The sequence below is a fragment of the Symsagittifera roscoffensis genome, chromosome 7 (genome assembly GCF_963678635.1).
Source record: "Symsagittifera roscoffensis chromosome 7, txSymRosc1.1, whole genome shotgun sequence".
Lineage (NCBI taxonomy): Eukaryota > Metazoa > Xenacoelomorpha > Acoela > Convolutidae > Symsagittifera > Symsagittifera roscoffensis.
The window spans coordinates 48737913-48762009 of NC_087068.1; the positions used below are offsets into that span (position 1 = coordinate 48737913).

The 24097-nt window shown below is 35.9% G+C and overlaps 2 protein-coding genes across 4 annotated transcripts in view; one reads left to right on the forward strand and one right to left on the reverse strand.

Moving 5' to 3' along the window:
• LOC134851528 (la-related protein 1B-like) overlaps nucleotides 1-24097 on the forward strand; it is a 424232-nt gene that overhangs the window by 162402 nt on the left and 237733 nt on the right. The gene's annotated exons all lie outside the window — the stretch shown is intronic.
• The window catches only part of LOC134852061 (probable G-protein coupled receptor 63), a 30306-nt gene continuing 10281 nt past the window's right edge, over nucleotides 4073-24097 (reverse strand). The window contains exons 2-5 of the mRNA XM_063868341.1: nucleotides 10488-11377; nucleotides 7183-7355; nucleotides 4445-4804; nucleotides 4073-4318 (exon numbers count right to left, since the gene is read on the reverse strand). Coding sequence (XP_063724411.1) covers nucleotides 4073-4318; nucleotides 4445-4804; nucleotides 7183-7355; nucleotides 10488-10602 — 894 coding nt within the window. The 5' untranslated portion in view covers nucleotides 10603-11377. The remainder of the gene's footprint in view (nucleotides 4319-4444; nucleotides 4805-7182; nucleotides 7356-10487; nucleotides 11378-24097) is intronic.

Consider the following 24097-nt stretch of genomic DNA (forward strand, 5'->3'; position numbering starts at 1 on the left):
AGGGGCCTCTGTTTTCATAATTTCTATTATTTAACCTTGTCAGTATATAATGGATGACCGTTTGAAAAACGGGAAGTAACTTTGTGTTCGGGTGTTTTTTTCTTTTTTTTTGTTTTCCTTGCAAAATCAGCTACCACAAATAATCATCGGAGTGAGTTGAATGGGCTGTTCTCCAGTTCCCCCTTCGAATTTTTTTTTTGAAATTTATTTTACGAAAACTTATTTATAATGACTTTTTATAATCTTAGCTGCAACAAAACGTGCCAGCGTGAACAATGAATACTACAGTATGAACAACTTTTCAACATTTAAAAAATTCTGAGGAGCCGTTGAATGATATATCATATTAAAGCCGTGACTTACGTAATTTAAACGGAATAAAAAAAATCAAAAGTTTTCCCAGCGTTTGGTAAAACGGGTGTGAAATTTGTAATTTTTTGTCTAATTTCGAGCGAGTAAAGCGACAATAGCTTATTTTAATAGCTTAAAAGCTTACAATAGCTTAATTTAAGCATCAAAAACTTAGTTTTACTCGGATAAAACTTAGTTGTTTTAGTATTTCTGCGCCCTTTTGAAACTGCTATTTTTTAGTTTGTTTTCTGGTCATTTATTTTTTACTTCATATGTTTTTTAAATTGCCTATTTTACTATGATTCTCGAACATTTTTTAAAGTTTTTTTGTTCAGATCCTTTCGTCACAACACGCAAAAAAACAACACTCATATCGAAAAATATTCTTTTTTGGTTGTATTTTTTAAGACTATGGTCGAAACATTTTGCGCTATCTGCTAACTAACCGGCTACCCTTGCGCTATCTGCTTACTAACCGGCTATTCTTGTTTGTAATTTGCCCTTTTTCTTTAAAAAAAATAGTGAAGAGCGTAAAATTATAACTGAGTTTCCGAGAAAAAGTTTTGCAAAGCTGTAGTCTTCTAAGTTTTTTTGTATGGGCTTTTAAAATTTTCAGACAAATTAGCCACGAAAAATTGACATTGCAAGACGCAAACCACTCCAAAAAGCGTCTTTTGAGCCAGATTGAGGTGTGACTTTGAAGTCTTAAATGCGGTTTCAAGGAAAATTTGCCCACAACTTCAGTCTTACACATTTTTCGTTTTTTTTTCAGGTTTCTAGGTAAATTAATTAATAAACATGTCAAAAGATTTGTATCGACGAATTCAAGCCCATCCAAAAGACAATAAATTAAGTCGAATGAGGCATCGTGTGAAAGTCAGAATTTTGTTTCCAAAAAATCACAGAACTTAGTCTCTTATGTTATCTTTTTTAGTTTTAATGTGAGCCAAAAACTGATTTTGAAATACTGTTATTGAACAACTCAAAGAACATCAAAATCACGTTTGTCGGCTGGAGTGAGATTTATTGTTAAAGTCTTAATAAAGAGTAATGAACGTAGTGAGTACTCTTAAGCAGATCCTGCTGATTTTTTTGCGTTTTTTCAGGAGAAAGTCTTAAAATTTGTTCACACTCAGTTTTGATTTTTCGCGGTTTTACTTATGATTTCTTTTTAAGTTCAGTGCATTTCCATTTTTGAAAGGAAGGCCAATTTCACTATCGAACAAAGAAAGTGTAAAAGTGACAAAAAACGCGATCGACTTCTGATTTCGAAATGGAAAATAAAAATCAGATATCCCAGCGAAACAAAAATTTTACGTATTGATCCAGTTTTCCCAAATTGGGTTAGTTTCCTAGGACAATGTCCATCATAAATTGTTCTAGAAATTCAAGGAACTTTAAAATCATCTATATTTTTTCTTTGAAATTCAAAAGTTGAAGGCTCTTGAAAAAACAAGTCAGTTTTTTTCAGTTTTCTTGCGTTCATTACTTTTTTTCCAATTGTAAGTTGGCTATATTTGTGTTTCCGGTAAAAAATGAAGAAAGCTTCAATGTTATAAGTTTTTTTGTGGTTTTTTCAATTTTCTAGGTAAATAAATCAAAAACAGGTATCAAAAGGTTGTATCAAAAAATTAACGACCCGTCAAAAGCAACTAATCGGAGTAGATTTAAACACCCTATTAAAATAAGCATTGGGTTTCCAAAAAAAACATTCACAGAGTTTTACTTCTAAAATGTTTCGCAGTTATTAAATCTTGCGATAAGTTAGCCAAAAGATTTGTATCGACGAAGTCAAGCCTATCCAAAAGACATTAATTGAACTCGAATGAGGCATCATATGAAAGTCAGAATTTTGTTTCAAAAAAAATCACCGAGCTTAGTCTTTTATGTTATCTTTTTTAGTTTTAATGTGAGCGAAAACTGATTTTGAAATACTGTTATCAATCAACTCAAAGAACATCAAAATCACGTTTGTCGAGCTGGAGTGAGATTTCTTGTTAAAGTCTTAGTAAAGAGTAATGAACGTAGTGATTACTCTTAAATAGGTCTTGATGTTCCAAAACAAAAGATTAGATTTTGTAAAAAAATTTTTAAAGTATCGTAGCAGCTTGTGGTCAAATGATAATCTTCATTTATGGTCGAATGAAACTCGATTAATTTCATATGAAGACATTTCATTGGTTGACCAATTGCAGCTTTGTCGGATTTGGAGTCACGGCGCATAAAAGTTATAATTTTTAGTTTTCAAGTGATCAAATGAACAATTTTTTTCAGGTGATTGCCGTTTTCTCTGCAATTAAAAATTACTTAGGGGTGAAACTTTGAAAATGACGTTGGAAATTGGTTTTTAGTCTATAGTCGAATTAAAAAGAGTAAAAATTATTTTAAATATTTTGTTTGGCCGTTTAGAGGGCATTAGAGAGCCAAAAATCCCATTAAGAGGCCAAGCTGTGCACTGAATTGGCGCACAATTTGTCTGTATGTTCCTAGATTCCAAAGAGAAGTCTTTAATTATGTCGGAAAGAACAAAAGAAGAACAAAGGGAGAGTGCTTACTGGGGAATTAGCTTACAGTTCACAAAATGCACAGTGTGGCCTCGTAATGCCTCATAAACAGCATAAACAGTTTAAAACAATGGATTTAAAAAGTTCATTGGAGACCCAAGAGTCTAAGTTGGGCCCTTGTAAAAGTTTCTCGTAAGATAAAAAGGAATACAACAAACTCAGCTACAAAACATTGTTTAACTCAGGTTACAGATATATAACTAAATGAACTGATGAATTTCAGTCGAATTTCGTCTAAGAGGCTTTTAAAAAAACCGAATTGGTTCTTTTCACGTTATGGGAAACTTATATGAGGGCCTAGCTTGGACTTTCGCTTTCCAACGATTGCTTCTTACACTTGCGAAGCAATGTGTATAAGTACAAGGTTTCATTTTTTCCAACTTAAGTCGCAAGTATTGGTGCCACTTTTGGGGCACCTTTACAGCTTATTCATAGCATGTGCTTTGATATTCGAATAGCAATCAGTTAACACAGCTGATGCATTTTCTAACTCAATTTATCTCGCAATTTTTTGAAATCCATAATTTATACATATTGTGGCTTTATGCTTTGCAATTTGGTACACTCAAAGTAATTAGCATATGTAGCTGCTTGATTTGTGACTAGTGTTTGTCGATTGTTAAGCTTGCGTGATTCAATGGATAGTGCGTGAGACTCAAAATCTGTTGATTGCTGTAGGTCGCAGATTCGAACCCTACACGTAGCCGAGTTTTTGCTAAATCGAGGCTTATTTATACTTTTTCTTATTTCACTTGATAGAGCTACTTTTTAGTCGTATTCTTGCAAGTGTTTGCAAAGCGCAGCTTCGCCTCTGTGTAAATTCGAAGCTTCAAATTGATTTTACTTCTTATTTCTGGCTCTAAAACATTTATCTGACTACTCTTAATTAAATTGCCGAAAAATGTCTAGAAAACAAACTTTCGCTGTGTTTTTTTATCCGGCTATATTCTAAAAATTAGTATCATCCATCATCTGTCAAACTTTCATCCGTAAACCTCCAAAATTTGTTTAGAAAACGGCAGAAACTAGGAAAAAATTTGTTCAATTCATCGCGTGAAAACTAAAAGTTCCCGTGACCATATGAGGGTCTTAAAAAGTGAAGCGAAAAGAGCTATAGAATATATCCGAAACTTTTAAATAGAATTTTAAAATAGTTTTCAGTAGTTTTTATACATTGGGGAGGGGATTTGATATGGTATGATGAGAAACGTGGGTGCTTTGACCTGCATGAAGAACAGCTGTACAAGACAGAGAGAGTAGAAGTATCTGTTCTCTATAATGTGTCTGCCAGCGAATACTCTGTACACGGCCAGAGGGGTGGAACAGAAGAAGGACTGGACGAAGATGATTAGGGAGGTCGTCACTGATTTGGAGAACCGGTCCAAAGTACAAGTCGCCTTCACCTGTTTGTCATAACGGAATTAGCTCAATGTACAATTTCCAAGTTTCAACCTGCTGCTAATATCATAAGCTTGCTAGCCAAAATTAGTTTATTTTTTTTTCTAAAAATTTCCAGGAGTTTGACTTACAGTGTCGACCATTTTCATTCTCTGTGGCAGCAAACTTCTGGCTCTGCTGATGCGTGAATAAGTCATGACCAGAAACCCCAGAGTGATAAAGGAGCATAGCACGAACATGCCGATGAAGACAGACCACGAAATGATAAAGTTCGAATATCTTGCAAACACGTCGGAACAATCTGCGTTGAATAGCTGTGACGTCACACTGGCGCCTGTAGACAGGACCCACGTGATCAGACATAACAAGTATTTCAACCTGTTGTTGTTTACGACTGCAGTTTGAGATCCGCTGTTCGATCTTTTGAGAGTCAAGAAAGGTTTGATTGAGAAACACTGGTAGAAGGCGAGGGCGCACGTCGCGAAACATATCTGGAAAAAAAGTCAACTTTCATTTTGGCGTGAAGGGGCAAATCTAGATTTTTCTCAAAGGGGGAGGGACGGATTTTCAAAAACAGTTCTTGAGGGGGTTCCATGAGTTAAGATAATTTTTCCTTTAAGGTAAAGGACCAAGATGTGAGGTGTTCAGCTCTTCACGGAGAACCGCCTTTGCGCCCCCAGAAAAACATGCACAGTTTTTCGGCTATTTTTCCAAGCGGGTATGTTGCCTGACCCTCAAGCAGCGAGCACGCATAATGGTGGGCTTGAACATCCTACCATTCGTCTGAGAGGCGGAAACCTAACCACTTCATTTATGAGTTTTAAAGGAGAAAATTTATGAGTTTCAATTACCCAATTGTTTAGTTAATCTCTGGTTATGTCAAGGCTGGTGAAATTTTAAATAAAAACGTTTTTATCATTTGAATATGTAATTTATCCAAAAAAAAAACATTTTGAAAGCTCACCGCGCGCCTCAATTTTCCGTGTGTTTACACTAGAGTTCATTGAAGTTACAACAAAGCTCAATTTTTTCTTGATGTTCACCAAGGGAGATTCCTCGCCCAAAGGACCAGATGCGCGAAAAATTTTTCAACCAATAAGTGCTCAGAATTGAATAATTTGAAAGAAATGAGCAACAAATTAAACAATTTTGAACAGTTTAAAGGGCTTTGTTTGGTTGAGAAATTTCGCGCATTCGGTCCTTCACGCATGAGAATAACCCTCCTCACCAAGAGCTAGTTTTAACATGATTAAGGTTTGTTTACGTTATTAGATCTGAAGGTTTTTTTTCAGGGGCCTCTGTTTTCATAATTTCTATTATTTAACCTTGTCAGTATATAATGGATGACCGTTTGAAAAACGGGAAGTAACTTTGTGTTCGGGTGTTTTTTTCTTTTTTTTTGTTTTCCTTGCAAAATCAGCTACCACAAATAATCATCGGAGTGAGTTGAATGGGCTGTTCTCCAGTTCCCCCCTTCGAATTTTTTTTTGAAATTTATTTTACGAAAACTTATTTATAATGACTTTTTATAATCTTAGCTGCAACAAAACGTGCCAGCGTGAACAATGAATACTACTGTATGAACAACTTTTCAACATTTAAAAAATTCTGAGGAGCCGTTGAATGATATATCATATTAAAGCCGTGACTTACGTAATTTAAACGGAATAAAAAAAATCAAAAGTTTTCCCAGCGTTTGGTAAAACGGGTGTGAAATTTGTAATTTTTTGTCTAATTTCGAGCGAATAAAGCGACAATAGCTTATTTTAATAGCTTAAAAGCTTACAATAGCTTAATTTAAGCATCAAAAACTTAGTTTTACTCGGATAAAACTTAGTTGTTTTAGTATTTCTGCGCCCTTTTGAAACTGCTATTTTTTAGTTTGTTTTCTGGTCATTTATTTTTTACTTCATATGTTTTTTAAATTGCCTATTTTACTATGATTCTCGAACATTTTTTAAAGTTTTTTGTTCAGATCCTTTCGTCACAACACGCAAAAAAACAACACTCATATCGAAAAATATTCTTTTTTGGTTGTATTTTTTAAGACTATGGTCGAAACATTTTGCGCTATCTGCTAACTAACCGGCTACCCTTGCGCTAACTGCTTACTAACCGGCTATCCTTGTTTGTAATTTGCCCTTTTTCTTTAAAAAAAATAGTTTTTTTTCTATCAAAAAACTTCTATTCTCAAATCTTCAACTAATTTTGCTATGATCTATTCTTGTTTCGATCGCTTCAATGCCAATTTAAACGCTGATAATTGGCTCTCTTGACTTATTTTTTCAAAGTTAAGTCGACTCGAGACAAACTTAAAAAAATTTTGGTCGATCTTATTTTCCCAATTTTTTCCCTAAAATAACTTTTTCGACCTCGTGTTTTTGTTTCATTTTCTGCTAGCTTGCCATGCTATGTTTCTAGTGTATCTCAAGTGATGCCTTGCTCGTTTTTGCCTCGGCGTTTAATGATTGTTTAAATTAAATGCTTGAATGCTGGGTCGTTATTTTCAACTGTTTTTGGCTGTTAAATTTTTCAAAACAAAAAAATGGTCTTTAAAATTGTTAAGTTAAATATCTATCAATTATGCCCACTAGTTCAGTTTTCCGTCTCTTGTATTCGCTGTACATGGTTAATAAGTCCATAACTCAGAAGGTTCCCAAAAACCACTAAAAACTACTACAGTCTGTGAACAATACCTGCATGTAGTCATATTTTTTAAACTCTTTCTGTTTTTTTTATCTGTGATATATATTTTTTTCTGTTTTAATTGCAATAAAAATGATTTTTGGAAGTTTTCGAGCTCATTGCGCGTCAAGTATGTCTCTTCGTAAAGTCGTTTTGTGTTCTCTGTGTCTGCTGTGACTAATACCTGTATGTATATGAGGTCGTTTGTGAACTGAAGTAGTTTGCAGAAGAGGGGGCTGAAGGGGGGATGGGGTCCGGAGGAGATGGAGATGAGACAGGCGGGCATGTGGAGCACAGCTGTGGTCATGTAACACGCCGCCACATTCACCAGCTGCATGTTGGTCCCATTGCGCAGACCTAGTACACAAAAATAAAACGGCTCTTTTCCCTCTTTCTAATGTTTCCAATCATGGTTATTTTTGGGGAAAAGAGAAAAAGAGAGATGATGGAAAGACATGAAGGCTCAAAATTACGTTCGGCTATAATATACCCTAAACTTGAGGGAAGCGCGCGCCAAAACTTGTTTTTTTTTGTTGCTGAAACTTTTCAAGAAGTGCTCAAGTTTATCATTTTAGGCTTGTTTTTTTCAAAGATTTGCTTGCGGCGCATAAGTTTTTGGCAACTAGGGTATTTATAGGGTTTAAAGAGAGCTTGGCAAATCAAATCAATCAACCTAAAAAGATATCGCCTTCTTTAGAGTTCCTGCGCACACCACAGATTTTATTGTACCGAAGGGTAGAAGGAACAATGATCAGGTTTGGGTTTTTACCCGCTTGCTTAAGATACTTCAATAAAAGCTCAGATGGGTCGCGTTTGTTACCATGTTAAAACCATATTGGCCTATTGACGATACGGGTCTCATGCATATGCAGAAACACACCAGCGGATTTAGGAGGGAGGGCGGACCCCCCCCCCTTAGGAATTCGACCCCCTGCCGACCCAAAGGGTCACCCTTTGTACTATTTTGAGGTATCCATTTTTGGTGACGGACCCTAAAATTTTTCTAAAAGCGCCTTTGACGCCAATATATACTAACTTTGAAGGGGTGCGCGCGCCGAAAAAACGCGATTTTTTGGTCAAAATTTTCCTAACATTGCTTAAAAACGCCTTTTTGGCCTGTTTTTTCAAAATTTTGTCTGCGGCGCAGAAAATTTGGTCAAAAATTGGGATCTTTATAGTGATCTAGGAGAGCTCAGAAAATCAATTTGGTCGACCTAAAAAAAGAAAAGGTCGACAAAATTTTCGAACTTTTTTGAAAATCCGCCCCCTCGAGAAAATCCCAGATCCGCCCCTGCAGAAACACATACGAACTTAAGACAAGCTGCATAAAGAAAAAAATTTATATTACCAAAAAATAACGTTTTGTTGCTATAATTTTTGATGCTATAATTTTTTTAGAAGATCTCAATTTGTTCTAAGCTGTAAGGCGTCTTTTTGACTTTCAATTTCAACTGTTTAGCTTCATTCAATCGCTCCAATGACAATGGGCATGACAACATTAATCGGTTCCAAAATTGCTCATTCTTGGGCGAGGTTCTAAAAGCTTGCCTAACTTTTGCCGTAAAATTTTTTAAAAGGTTAAACTGATTATTAAAACTTAAGCTGTCAAAGTGGAACTTTGCGGAGTCTGATGCATTACTGGAAAATAACAAGAATCTTACTAAAGCAGTACCAATTTGCGGTGCAAGACCAATCCGGACATTTATTTCAACCATTCAGCTACAGCTAATCTTAATTCCACAGTTTCTTAATGTCACGGAGACGCTTGATATGAAAACATCAAAAAAATCTATTTCCCTGAAACAATTTGCGGTAAATAACTCTCTTAATTCCGTTTTTAGTGTAGTTCTTTTATAAAGGTAGTTTCATGCAGACCTTTAATAATCAATTTTCTGAAGAAATGTAAAGTGCTATACCAAAAAAATTCGTTATTAAATTTTTGGAAAAGTTCGAGCTATATCATTACGACGCCAAATTGTGCATTCTGTGCATTGTAAGCGGATTCCGTAAGAGGCCAAAATCAGATTTGTCGCGGAATCCTCAATATTGCTACTTTTCTTTAATTATTTTTTCTGTTTTGAATTCCACCCAAATAAATACCTAAATCACTGTACCGCTCAAAATTGCCCAAAAAATATGGAATCCGCGAGAGAAGGCTAGTTCTTTTACCAGACCGACTTTTTACCAGACCACAATGCAATAATTCAATTAAGATACATTTAAATTAGAGCGGAAGATTCGAAAAGGAAGCGGTTAGAACAAACAAAACTTCGCTGAGAAACCGTGAAATCATTGTCTTTAACCAGACTAAACGGCGTCATTATATCTGTCAATCAAATTTGTTTATCGAGTCTGGTAAAAGGTCCATTTTATAACTTTTCTGGTAAAAGTTGGTCTGGTAAAAGGTCGGTCCCCCGCAAGAGTATTTGCGGAATCTGGAACAGTTTGTCTAATTCACAAACAAATAATAAGACATGTGTATAGTGAAAATGAGCTGTTGCGGAAATGATTTTGGCTGTGGTGTTAGGTAAAGAAAAAAATCATTTGGATTGTGATCAGGAAAAAGTTTAGGTATGTTTTGTTTTAACTATTCTGAGTGCAAGTTTTGCCGCGACCAGGGGCGGCTCTAGGATTATGTTCTCGAGGGGTGGCGGATTTTCAAAAAAAATTGAAAATTTTGGCGACCTTTTTTTTTTTACGTCGACCAGATTCATTTTCTGAGCTCTCCCAAACTCATTTTAACCAAAATTTCTGCGCCGCAGAGGTAAATTTCTGAAAAAAGTCACTTTTTGGAAAAATTTGACCAAAAACTCGCGTTTTTTCGGCGCGCGCTCCCCCCTCAAAATTAGTAGGGCCATTCAGCCTAAAATGGATATCTCAAAATAGTACAAATGGGGGACCCTTTGGGTCGGCAGGGGTTCGAAGCCCCCTCCCCCCTAAATCCGCTACTGGCCGCAACCACTGACAGTGTTATCAATAATTTTCAGCTTCAAAACTCTCAATTTGCTAGTGTACCATCCATTGACAAAATGTCTTGAAATAATGAATCAGCCGCGAACGTCCACAAAAATTTATTATTGTTTCTCGTTTAGTTTTTTTTTTAGTTACAACAGTTTGCTGGTTTTTAAGCATTGAAAAATAGTTAAAATATTTTCCTTTTTTGTTTTGGGTCCCCTTTAGCTGCCGCCCTTATAACACGTCTTATTTGCCCACCTGCCCTAAACAAACACTAATGCAAAACGAGCCACAAATGTCACTTTTTGAGATATATTTCAACAGCAAAAGGGCTACATTTCTCTCCTCGGATCTAGTTATAATAACCCCACCCCTCAACACTTGTTATTCAATAAATAATAAAACTGATAAACAGTTAATAATAACCACATATTGGTTTTTATAACCGTCGAACTTTTGTCTTGCAGGGGAGTCAGAAAAAATAGGTGCCATTTTTTTGGGGGGGGGGGTTGATAAAAAAGGCTAGACTTTCACCTTTGTTGAAAACGAACAGGAATATGATGATGGAGTTTCCCAGAAATCCAATGAGCATTGCGGACATCGTTGAACACGCCAGGGAAATTTTGGCGGCTGTGGTTGTGTTCAGCATTTTGATCTTCTGGATATCAATTCTCTTTCTCAGTTTTTGATACTATTTCTTATTCGCCTTTTTCAGTGTCTTTTCCCGTATTCGATGAGGGTCTTATAATTCGCCAATTTGATTGCGCATCTTCAAGCTTTCTAGATTAAAAGTTTCTTGGAAACACTCAAATTTTCTCGATTTTCTCTTTTCTCCGGCTGTTTAGCAATTGAAGTTTTTTCTTGGTAGTCTTTTTTTAATGATAATCAGCGTTCAAATTTCGATCCATAAAATCATAAAAAGTAATTCCAAGGAAATAATATGGGAACTTGGAATAGCACATTTTCCCTTTTTAATTCAACCTTGAGACTGGCTTTGATTTCAGAGCCGTCCATAACGTCCAGATGTCATAAATGTAAACTGGATGCACTGAACTTGAACTCTACTGGCTTCAAAATAATTTCTTCTCCAGATATTTCTGGTGAAGTAAACAAAAAATGTCTTACTGTCAATTTTCAAATAAAAAACTGATATGAATGAATAACAAAATGTTTGACTGATTAATTTCTAAAAGCACAAAGTATCAGGCTCATGAAATTTTTTCGTTATTCTTTAATTGCTCATTTCCAGGTTTTTTCCTTTTTTCGCCACGCGCCACAAATGTCGATTTGTATTTACTTTTGAAGACAATTTAGATCGCCAGCGCGTTTATTTCCTTTCCAGCTTATGTCGGTATAATTTGCTTGAGGTCCCATCACTGATTCAATAACGTGGCAAATATTCCCGCCATCTCGCCACCTATAAGCTGAAAAAATCAACAGAGTAGGTGAAATTTTGAGTAAACAGAGCTTTGTTCATATCGCTTCAAAATTGAGAGTAGCTGGTATAATTCCAAATTTATAAACATTAGATGAAAAAGCTGAGGCTTACCGTTGAGAGGGAGGTGATTCAAATGTATAAGACAAATTAAATTAAAACAAAACACAATTGTTTTTAGTCACTTATCTATTTTGTAGAGTCAACTCGAAAGGCCTTGGTCCAATGTTAAACAAATTAAACTCGAAAATTACCCGCTGTTCAAAAATTACAAAAATGAATTAGCTTGGTCATAAAATTCTTTTTATTGAAAAAGGTGAAGCAAATTCACTGGTGAAAGTCATGAAATATTAACGACATTAAATAATAATAAGCTGTATAGAAAATTAAAGCTTACGTCAAGGCGACATTTGTGCAAAACGGATTACAAAGACCCCTCTGAAAGTATTTAAGTCTGTCATTCAACTGTAAGAAGCTAAGCAACTTCATAAGCCATGTGTTTTCAGGTAGTCTTGACAATTGCAGGGTTGGAAATGAAATGTCTCCTTAATTTATACATTTGGGACAGTTTAATTTTTTACCGAGCAGGGTGGAGGGTTAGCAAGAAACTAAATGCAGTATAAGTCCAGTTCAACCCTTAGGGATTAATTTTAGCTTTTACTTTTAACGGCGATTATTTTCAAATGTTTTTGGCCTGTTCTATGGTACGATAGAGAGTAAAACCGAAAAGCATTGAAAACGTTCGTAAGAATTTTTTTTTTCACCGAAATGTTCATAAAACTTCAAAAAAAATCGAGTATTTGAAAAACTGTCAACATGAAACTTCCATTCGAAGAAAGACTTCAGACCATTGAGACATTTCACTTGAGCTTCGCCAACGTTCAGATTGAAAAAAGAAATTCATTTTAGGCTTACTGACACTTTGTTTGATTTTCGGCTGAATGAATGGGTGATGGTATTATGGGGCTGTTTGCACTTGTAATTGAGGTGCTTTTATCTCCGATTGACGCAGTCAGACAACTCAGCCCCATCCCTTCTTAAACCAGCCTTTATACTCACCCCTTTTGGCTGGTCTTTTTATGGAGAAGAGACTGATCCATTAAGTGCCCGGGCAGTTCACAATAACTCGCCCAATATCCAGCCAACACATAAAAATGACTATTACCATTCATCTCGCCCTCTAGGACCTGCCATACTTTCAGGTCATTTTTGATATACCTCTAAGACGACTATTGTGTAACCGAAACATATACTCAAAAACTTTTAAAAAGCAAGTTCAAAAAATCGAATCTGAAAAGATTTTAGAAGATGTTATAATTCGGTCCACAGGTTGAAAAATGATAATTTGGACCAAACTAGCATTCTCCCCCTAGAGCCGTTTAGGGAGGGGTGTTACCTTGGTTCTGAGTTCAACTTTTCAGCCAATACGCAGCCAATTTAATTTAAACTGAACGCTAGGATGGAAAATCTTAACTTTGTAAATTTGGGGAGGAGGATGTTAACTTAATCCAATAATTTACATACACCTTTTGCGATTTTCAATATTAGGATTTTTAACCGTAAAACTTCGATGTTTCAGGCAACCTTGAGACACAAATTTGGTTTGAAAAGTTAGCTTTTTTCTGCAAACTTTTTCAAATTGGGTCAATTGCAAATTCTGGTGTCCTAGATGAGAAAAGAGAATTATTTAGTTTGAAGCTTTTTCCTCTCCCCCTGTCATCCGGCATGGATCGGCTAAACTTAGATATACATATATTTATACATGTTATTTAGGTTGAGTTATGTTATAACCATATATTTGGCCGGTTAGCCGACCTTGAGAGACCTTCTCTCAAATGACGACCGAACGAACGGTCAGACCATAAACAAACAATGGTTAAAACTAGTTGTTTTATCTCGCTTCGCATTATAATATCTGTTTATCGATCCATTCGGATTCCAGAATTAGAAGATCATTTTGTTGAGGTATGACATGGCGCAACCAGCAGGATACTCCAAAAACCCACTAAACATTAACCCGTTCTGGGAGAAGGCATCTGCCGAACCACCGCTAGAGTGGACTAAGTGGGCAGCAATAGTGGAAATGGCCATATTCGTGAAGGATGGGATAGAAGTGCGAAATTTACTGAGAGCCCGACCAAATTTAGTCGAACCGCCAGAGCCAGTTTACGAACTTGAAATCACGGAAGAAACTGAGGCACAAAGGAAGAACAGAGAGGTCAGAAACCAAGAGAAAAGAGTTGGTTGGGAGAATCACGTTATAAAAGCCCGGGAATAAGGAGTACTTTGCAATTCATTCAGATGGGACGAAGCCTACGCAAAAGTGCGCAGCTACCTATTCTTATGTTTAGGAGCAGAAGGACAAAGACAAATACAACAGAAAAGGCCTAATTTGGAACTACATAACGTCTCCACACAAGAACTGATGACAATACTCGGGGATATTTTTGTGACAACTAGGATAATTGCTTTTGAAAGATACATTTTTATCTGTAGAAAACAAAAAAAAACAGAAAGCTTAGGACAATTTCATTCGGATCTCGTGGAACTAGCGTCACGAGCTGACTGCGGTGACCGAGAAGACGAATGGGTCAGGGACTTGCTCACAGCATACACGAACAGTGACAAAATCGCAGAAGAACTGTTGGCACAAACAAGGAGCCCACAAGACGCGTTCGAATACGCAGTACGTCGAAAAAATGAACTGAACATCGTCGTACTATGAAAACCAATCCCTTCGGAGGACATCAGATTACGCCAAAACAAGAACCGGTCAACTACATAAACACGCGGGGCCGCTATAACTACTCTAATACTTCAAACATACAAAGAGGGCGAGGCGCTCGAGGGCAAATTTTCCCACGCGGTTCACAAAACACCAGAGGTCAACAAAAAAATACCAACACAGGTAGTCAAAAACAGTGTTATAAATGCGGAAATCAGTATAATCAAAACCGTTTACTGTCCTGCCCTGCAAAAGATAAAATTTGCTCGAAATGCGCCAAACGGGGTCATTTCGCTAAAATACGCCGGTCCACGCACGTAAACTATTTAAAAGACACGCAAATTGACCAACAGGAGGAGCTAGAGACTAAAAATGGAGCTGAATTTTCTTCAAGCAGCGGCTGGGAAGATTCTCAAATAGACAAATTTTCGGTGATGGCAATTGCGGAATCATTCGAAATTAAAAACACAAGTACACTAGCTGAAGATGACTTAAACGGACACATCGTCAAATTGAAGACAAGTTCAGAGCAATTATATGCTATAGCCGATTTGGGTAGCCCGATGTCGTTCTTAAACGAAAAAAACTTCACGGCGCATTCAACACTACGACAAAAAGGCACTGTTCAAAACCATTCCAACAGGAGACACCGCAAGAAACTTAGCGTGCTACAATGGTGAAACGATCGTTCCAAAGGGAAGACTGATTAAATCCAATCAGCTCCTTTCATTGTGGTAGATGACAAAAAAGCAGATATTATATGACGAAATATTTTACCGCAGATTGGTATCAAATTAATCCAAGAAAAACACAAACAAAACGTTAATGTTATACGAGAACAAGAAGAGTCTGATCCAGAAATTAAACAATGGGTCAAAGACAATTTTCAACAACTATGCTTATGTATCGGAAAATCCAAAAATCATACGTTGAAAACACAGTTCATTCAAGAGTTTGTACTGATGCAACAAAAACGTCGACGCATTTCAATACATCTCCGAGAACGTGTGGAAGGGGAATTAAACAAATTAATTGACCAGAAACACATTATCAAACTAGACAAGTGTTCCGATCAACAATTTATCAGTCCAATTGTCATCACACTAAAAAAAGATCAAACAGTAAAACTCGCGTTGGATTCCAAGAAAATCAACAAATTTATTCATAAAAACAAATACCAAATGCCTAACATTGATTTATTGCTGAGTAACATCGCTCAAGTCGTTAAATCATACAAAACAAAACAGACGTTGTTTTCCAAACTTGATCTTCGTTACGCATACTCTCAAATCCCGCTGGATCAACCAACGTGCGAACTATGCAACTTCAGTCTAATCGGTAGCAATGCGACGGGAACGTATCAATTCCAGACAGGAGTTTACAGCCTCACGGATATGCCAGCCGAATTTCAAAAAACAATTGATTTAAACTTAACAAACTGCACGAACTCATATGCATACTTAGACGACATACTGATAGTTACGAAAGGATCTACAGAATTGCACCAATAGAAACTAAAAGCCATTTTGGAAAGATTAGACGAAGAAAACCTTGAAATTTCACTTGAGAAATATAGAAAGAACCTCAAAAAGCCACCATTACCCGCAGAGATCATGCATGATCTACAAAGATGGTCGGAAGACGAAGTGTCAATCAGAGAAAAAGGGAGAGCAAGCCCACAAATGCCAAAGAAACTACAAAAAAAAACAAATTCTCCGACACAACAAAAAACAGACAAAGAAAATATCAACCCGCCACAACACGCAAGGTTCAAAGAGAATGAGACTACGGGCCTGCCAGTGAAGCAAACGAAGAAGCAGACACTAAGACAACAAACGAGCAGCCCAACAAAGCGAAAGGCAAAGGCATCGGGGAAAAGAACTGGGGGACGCCCAACACAGAACCTACAAACAAGAGGGATGAGCGTACAAACGGACGATACTGTAAAAAAGGAAAAGACAGCACCCGAGAAGCAAGACTCGAGCTACTCCGACGACAACCGATTCTCCACATCTTCTGAATATGAAGCTCCTTCACCAAAACGTCAAAACCAGAATAGTACACCACCAGCACTGGCACCCCAAAGAAAATCCACACGAAACCGCCAATCGGCGTTGACAAATGCATTTGGAAATGTCATACCGAAAAATACGATCAGCGAACAAGAGAGCAACGAAGTGCCAAAAGAAAAAGAGCTTCGTTTCGAAATAGACTCGCCACCTGATCAACCAATATCCGAATACCCAAGCTTGAAGTCTCTAATACAAGAAATGGGTTTCACGGACAAGACCCCACAGTACCAAGCTTGTTTAAAGTTCATTGAGGCCATCAGCCCAAAACACGGCGCCAACCAGACAGAAGTGGTGGACCTGACGTCACCAACGGAGGATGAAAATGTAGAAAACGGCAACGACATCCTATTCGTCAAAAACATTGACACTCAAAAGAAAACGGATGACAGTGAAATGCAGGAAGATGAGGAGCATAACAAACAGGAAGAAGAACTGTCAAAAGATGGAAACAAGTAGACAAAACTTTCGAAATCCCACGGGGACTAAAAACTCAAAAATCTGTAAAGGTCACACGGGGACCCTAGAACTCAATTTATATCTATATGTAGTGTATTAAAACTTTGTCAAGGGGTAATGTCATCCGGCATGGATCGGCTAAACTTAGATATAGGCAACCTTGAGACACAAATTTGGTTTGAAAAGTTAGCTTTTTTCTGCAAACTTTTTCAAATTTGGTCAATTGCAAACTCTGGTGTCCTAGATGAGAAAAGAGAATTATTTAGTTTGAAGCTTTTTCCTCTCCCCCTGTCATCCGGCATGGATCGGCTAAACTTAGATATATATCTATTTATTCATGTTATTTAAATTTAGTTATATTATAACCATATATTTAGCCGGTTGGCCGACCTTGAGGGACCTTCTCTCAAATGACGACCGAACGAACGGTCAGACCATAAATAAACGTTGGTTTAAACTAGCTTTTTCTTATCTCGCTTCGCATTAGAATATCAGTTTATCGATCCATTCGGATTCCAGAATTAGAAGATCATACGTTGAGGTATAAAACCCTCAATGGCGTGGTAAGCGACCAAAATCGACACAACCTTTATATTATCAATGGCAGCAACATCAGCCATCAATTTAATTGCTTTTAAACTAGAATAAAAGTTTTAAACCGGATCTTCTTGATGAAATAAAAAAAACAAGAAAGAATTTTCCTGACCTGAAAAACGAAATCAATGGCTTATATCTCTTTTGATTTTGAATTATCAAAGAGTTATTTAACGATGCAGAATAAACTATAAACTCTCTATTTTGACTCCCTATTAGTTCAGAAAGCCATTTGGAAATGCAAGTCAAACTAAGCGTGCATTAACTGTTCGCAGTTCACTGTTCTTCTGCAGTACTAAACAGGAGTGTTCAAAAACTAATTGGCAGATAGTATGCAATTTTAAATTTAAAAACAACCATTTAAAATATACTAGAAATTGAAATCATTAATTGAACAAGTTGAATTTAATTTCACACACATAGTTTCTGGAGGCGTTATTTTTCTGTCAAAAATGTGCTCGTCCCAGAACCTGTGATTAACCTTGAGGAAAAGTTGCATCATCTTCATGTTCATCAGAAGCAAAGTTTGAGGATCGTCTGAAAACGACTAAATGGCGCTGTTGAAGAGCGCTGTTAAAGTTCAGATTTTTATTCATTTAGGCTGTTATTCTCCATTTTTTCAGCAACTCTGTTGAAAAATGGTCAATTAATTTTGCAAGTTTACTGAAATTTGGACAATTTTTCTTTTCGTACCAGCAGTGCAGCCCTATAGCTGCTTCATCAATTGTAAGTGTCTTTATTGATGAGTAAGAATTTTGCGAACAGCTGCGTCAAATTCGGGTTTGTGCACTAAGTGTGATGTACTACTCAAAACGTCAAAAAGCCTCGAACACGATTTCTGGACTTTTGAATTTTCATTACCCGCATTTAAGAAAAGTGAAAGCGAATCGATTATAAAGGATTTTCGTAGTCTGAAATGTTGTAAGTATAATCTATTCCCATGTTATGCTCAGACAACAAAATTGGACTAAAAAATGGATTTAAACGTATACTAGAACCCTATGAATGAAAATCTTTTCTCTGGAGAACAAGTCAACTGATTCAACCATGCTCAAGGTGTCTCCCTTACAATTTCAGCTCAGCAATTTGCCAAAATTATCTCAAACATTACTTTTTGTTGATTTAGGTCACTAATAAACACAATATTCAACATAGACAGCCGGTAGCTATGCAAGTACCACAAAAAGTTTCGACTTGTTTTTTTTTTAAAATTGTGTCGTTTTTTGCTCATTGCACGATGAGAGGATCAAAACGAAAGCAGAAATTGTCGCTAGTAATAGTAAATTAGGCATGCTCGACAGCAGTCAGTTTTCTTCAAAAATTGAAAAGAAAAGAAAGGAAAAAATGTTCAAAAAAATTTCGGAAGTTAATTTTATTGAATTTTACTGAATAAAAGTCTGTATAGACCAAATTAACATCCTCCCCCCCCCCCCCCTCCCAAAGCCAATCAGAATCGAGCATTTTACATGCAGCGCTTAGCAAATTGAATTTAAATTGAGCGCTGGGGTGGAGGATCCTAACTTGGTCTATTTGGTGGTCAATTAAGCAGGTCAATTGAATTTTAGAAATAGTTATCTTTAATTATCGGTTCTTTTGTCCGGGCGAGCGTGTTCAACGATACAGTTTGTTGTTTTATCAACAATATATGTAATAACAATGAATCAGTGGTAAAAACGTCATTATATATAAAAAAAGTGATTATGTTCAGCCTAATACCAAAAGTTCAACCCGGGCGTGTCCACTAATCAACTGGTGTAGTGTACAAAGTGTACCATCAACTCGAAAATTTCTGAAACAAATATTAAATAATTTTTCTGTTTTCTAAATTAATCTTGAAAATAAGGTAATTAGACATTTGGTTGAAATAGATAGTGAAATTTAGTTCAATTTTGTGAATCTGCTTGAATCGAGTTTTGAGTGGTCTAATGATGTAAAATGGTGGCGTCCCTCTGACGGAGGAAACGAATGCTGGAGTTTTTTTTTCACTTCTTTTCAGCCAATTAGAATTGAGTATTCAAAAATCTCAAAAAATTGCCAAAATCTCAGAGAACGCGAAAATATTAAATTGAAAGGCCATAAAAATTAATATTGATCAATTAGAAAAAAAAAAAGCAGATTCAAAAATTGTTAAATACTGCAAAATTGGAGTCGGGTGTTGGAAAAAACCTACAGCTGATTCTTTAAAAAAAGAAAACTAAAACATTTTTTGTGTATCTGCAGGATGTGTACAGCAAATTTTGCTGTGTTTCTATGATCAATTTTTTGTTGAAAAACTAGGCTATGTGCCAAAATCATGAAACATAGAAGGAAAGTCTAATAAGTCTGACTGGTAATATGTTTTCCGACTACTTCCTACATCATGAGAAAAACTTCATGTCTTATTGACAGCTGAGTGTCACGTTGCTTGTAGCTTAAAGGTCAAAACATATAATTAGCAATTGTATATTAAGTATATATAAACATATAAACATAAATATACATAATATAAAATTGCTAATTTTATGTTTTTGACCTTTAACCTACAAACAAGGTGACACTCAGCCGTCAATAAGACATGGAGTTTTTCTCATAAAGGTGAATATTTGAAGAAAAAAAAGGCAACATTTTGAAACTCGTAAACATAGGTGAAACAGCTCATTTCAACTAACTGAAAATATTATCAGCTTAGCTTTTGGAGTAAGTATGTATGTGTGAACTGAATTGATGGCTAGTTTTTGTTTATTTCAGACATCAAAATTGAAATATGTTTGACGTCTTCCTTAAATTTGAATGAAATTGTAATCGTTCAATATTTATTGGTAATTATTCTTATTTTTGAAGAAAGTTAGGAAGTATGTGCTCGTACTCCCAGAAGTGTCGCTCTCATTACTAGACTATGTTGATTTTTTATAGCTGTTCAACGCTCAGTAATAGACTAACGTGACTATTACAACGCTGTGATACTTTGAAGCTGTAATCTTAATTTACGCGTGACGAATTTCAACGCACCACAAACTCGTTCGTTCCAAAATCAATTAAAGCAGGCTAATTGACTTATTGTTCCGAATTTTGATACGAAAGTAACGGAATATTTGTGCTCGAGGTGGTTTTTTTTTTACTTCAGACAAAATTCGACTTTTCAACTAGCCATTTTTGACGAAGGATTTTGTTGACCTGAGCTTAAATTTGAAAAGATATTTTACCTGTGCTTATTTTTGGTAAAATTTTGGGGGTTTGATGGCAATTTCGGCCAATTTGGGACTTAATCCGTCTTAGAAATTGTTCCAAATTGGTTGAAAGAAGCTTAATTGCCATAATTGATTTGTTACATTGAGCGAAATCTATTCTTTTCTCCTTTATATGGCGTCTGGGGGATGATTTCATAAAAAAATTCAATTTTAGAAAAAGTTTTTTTTTCAATTTACTTTATCACAACTAATTTTTTTAATGTTACTACTGCTCCATAAACCTTAAAAGGCAATCGGAACATTCAGGGCTTTGCCCTGATACGAGCAGTTCTGTTAATTTTGAACACGATTCTTAATTGTATGTCAATGTTTCATTAAGCTAAAACTATTCCGAGACCAGTTTATTGCCAGCCGGACCACTCAGGGCTTTGCCTTGCTATATTAGCAGTCTTGTTTGATTTTAACTGCAAGAAAAACAAATCCTAAAATTCCAATTTTGAACAAATAACCAATAAACATACTTGGCTTAGTTTTTCCTTATTATGGTTTTTTGCGAAAATTTAATTCTATTGAATAGTAATGCAGCTCTCTGGTAAATTGAGAAATGCACAATTAGTATGTTTTTGCCATGTTTTGCCATTTGATCAGTAACTGTATGAAGCGCAAGACTACATAAAAGACTAGGAAAATTTCCTAATTGGCTCCAGCGGACTAAGAAACGTTCAAAAACGCTCGCGTCAGGGCAAAACTTTGAACGTTCCGACAGCATTTTAAAATTGCCGACCTTGTTTTTAGTATACCAAATTTAATCAGATTAATAATTTGAAATATGTATACGCATTTTTTGATGATTTTTTTAAAAATTATTTTCCCCAAAGTCAACTACACAAAGTCTTTTTGCATCTAGAGAATAGTTAATTAAACCAATTGGCCTGCTTCATTTCATTGATTGGCCTTTCGAGTCGGTTTATTTCGCCGCCCACGCTAAGATTTAACCGAAAATTTTTATCTCGAATATGGTAAATTGGCATTTGTGAACTCACTTTACTGAACAAAACACGAATGAATGTTTTTTGTTGATGTTTTTTCATGGCGTCAATTTTTTAAAGATGGTATTAAAAGTTGTTCAAAAAAACTGCTAGCTGAACTTTTCTCAGAAAAATATTTTAGTTAAAATATCCCATCATTTTTTCTGAAGTCGGAAAATTTCTAAAGGCTTTCTTGGAAACTCATCAGCGGCAATTTACCTGGACATAAGCAAATTTTTGATCCTTCATTTTTTCGTTTTTCTGACACAAAATTGTTTTCCAAAAGCCAAGTTTTTCAGCTTTTCATCATATATATTTTTTGAAAGTCTCTCCAGTTTCGAATTATCAAATCAAAATCAAAAAACTTACCGACAAATATTAGGATGATTTGCCAACAACCTCAACGCAGCCCAAAAAATTGACTAGTTTTTCAGTTTTTTTTGTACTGACATTTGAAAAATTTCTGTATCACTGAAAAATTGAGCAGGATTGGTTGCTTCTCTAGATCAATGTTGATGATCAAAGTAACCTTTTGTAATTGAAACTTTTGTTGATGGCTTGTTTTCAAAAAAATATTCCACCTGCTGTTTTTTAAAAAGTCATTGGAGCCAAAAAGATTTATTTTATACACAACGTACATGTGTTTTCATTATGTGTAATTCTACCATTAGTAATGCGATGCGCAGTTTTGCATTATTTTGCGACAAGTTAATTTCGTTCTCGGAGCCTCGACTGAAATTAAGTCTCTCTCCAATTTTCAACTTGAGTTTCTTTCTTCCCGTCCGTGGCACTAGATTTGTCTGACTATTTTTAATTCCTCGCTGCCAGCTACTTCTTTTGTCTAGCATTAAGTTTCCTCTTTTTTAATCCACCTTGTTAAAGCCGAATGCTCCAAGACTTGGGTTAACCTCAATTTGAAATGTGGGCGGGATTTGTTTTGTTCCGGTGATAAATCAATATTTTTAAGGTCTCTTTAACGTTCAAAAGATGCGTTCTTATGGAAAAAGCTCGAGACGGTAGTTATTTTTAAATATATGATATTTCAAACCTAAGATCAACATAGCCATAGTTCCATTGTCGAAAATATTTATTGAGTTCTTAAGAGCTCAGTATTTTAAAGTTTTCTGTTGCGCTCACAGAATATTTTTCCTGAAATAATTTCTTCGATTTTTTTGACGCCAAATTTCGGCAAAAATACGTTGGACCAAGTTAACATCCCATAGTTAACACGTCTAGGGGGAGAATGTTAGCTTGGTTCTGAGTTCGAATTTTCCGCCAATCAGAGCATTTTACAAGCAGCGCTGGGCGGAGGACCTTACTTTGATGTATTTGGGGGGAGGGTGTTAACTTGATCCAAAATGTTTGCAGGCGAAAAATTTTTGTCGCAATATAGAACCAAAGGAAAAACTGGAGAAAGAGTTGCTAACCGAATTGAGTATAAGCGGGGAGGGGGGGGGGGGGGGTAGAAGAAATCATAAGCCGCGCGCATTATGCTACTGATTGCTGTTACGCTATTGAACACTCGTGTTTTGAAGTCTTCTCTGGCAGTTTTTACTTTTCGGATGTGAAGGTCGAGTCGAGATTGAATCCAGAAAAGAAGTGGAAACGACTGGTCAATGGTCTGAAGAAATATTAACAGGGGCGCCGCGGCATCCTTCCCCTTTCTTTTGAAATCCAAGTGCTATTATTAAAAAACGGGGATTTCTTTGAACCTTTTGTCTGCATATATTGCCATTGTAATTGATAAATAATAAACATGTCACATTTACCCACTAAGTCCCAAAATTGAATACACTTCCTTTAATTCCCTGAAAAGTCGTTCAATCTTGTAACTACTTAGATGTTGTTTGCGTTTTTTAATACAGCCAATTTTGTCCTAAGAAGGTTTTTAGTTGGTTTTTTGTTATCAAAACAAGATAAAATTGCGTAACTTTTGTTGCACCTTTTGTGTAAAAAATATACGAGGATTGAAATGTGACGCGTACCTTTGAAAATAAAAGATCATTAAATTTGACACATTTTCTTGACGTCATTCGAGGCATTTTGAAAGAACTTCTCAAAATAGATTGCCTGGGACAACAAAACCACCTTACTTTTATTGCATGTGTCAAATTTTGAGTTTAAATTGATTTTATTCCGTTTTAAGCTATCAAAAATTATATTGTTTTTCTCAAACATATTTGAAAAGTCTAATGGTATTGATTGAGTGACCCTAAAAACGTTCAAGGAAAAATCATTCAACCCCCCCCCCCCGCCACAGGGGCTTATTTTAGGAAGTAACGTAGCCAAGTAACTTAGGAAAATCTATGTAAGTTGTATGAATTATTAATGTCTTCGGGATGAAAATTGCTACCGCAGCCTAAATTCGTTAAACTGAGTCAAGCATGAACGTAATCCGCCTCAAATTTGTTGGCGCATAATTTTAGAGTTCAGACCAAATTAAGAATTTGCCAACTCAACGTTGAATTTGTGTAATTTTGATCGATTCTGATTGATAATCTGAAAAACCCAACTGCTTTGATGTGGGGGATGTTAACTTGCCGGTTCATAATCCTTTTTTCACCAGTTAAAGATTTTTGGATGTTATGGAAGCGTTATTTGGATATAGGACAGCGTATACTTGGACAGCGTATACAATCACACCGAATTAAGTTTGATAAAGACTGC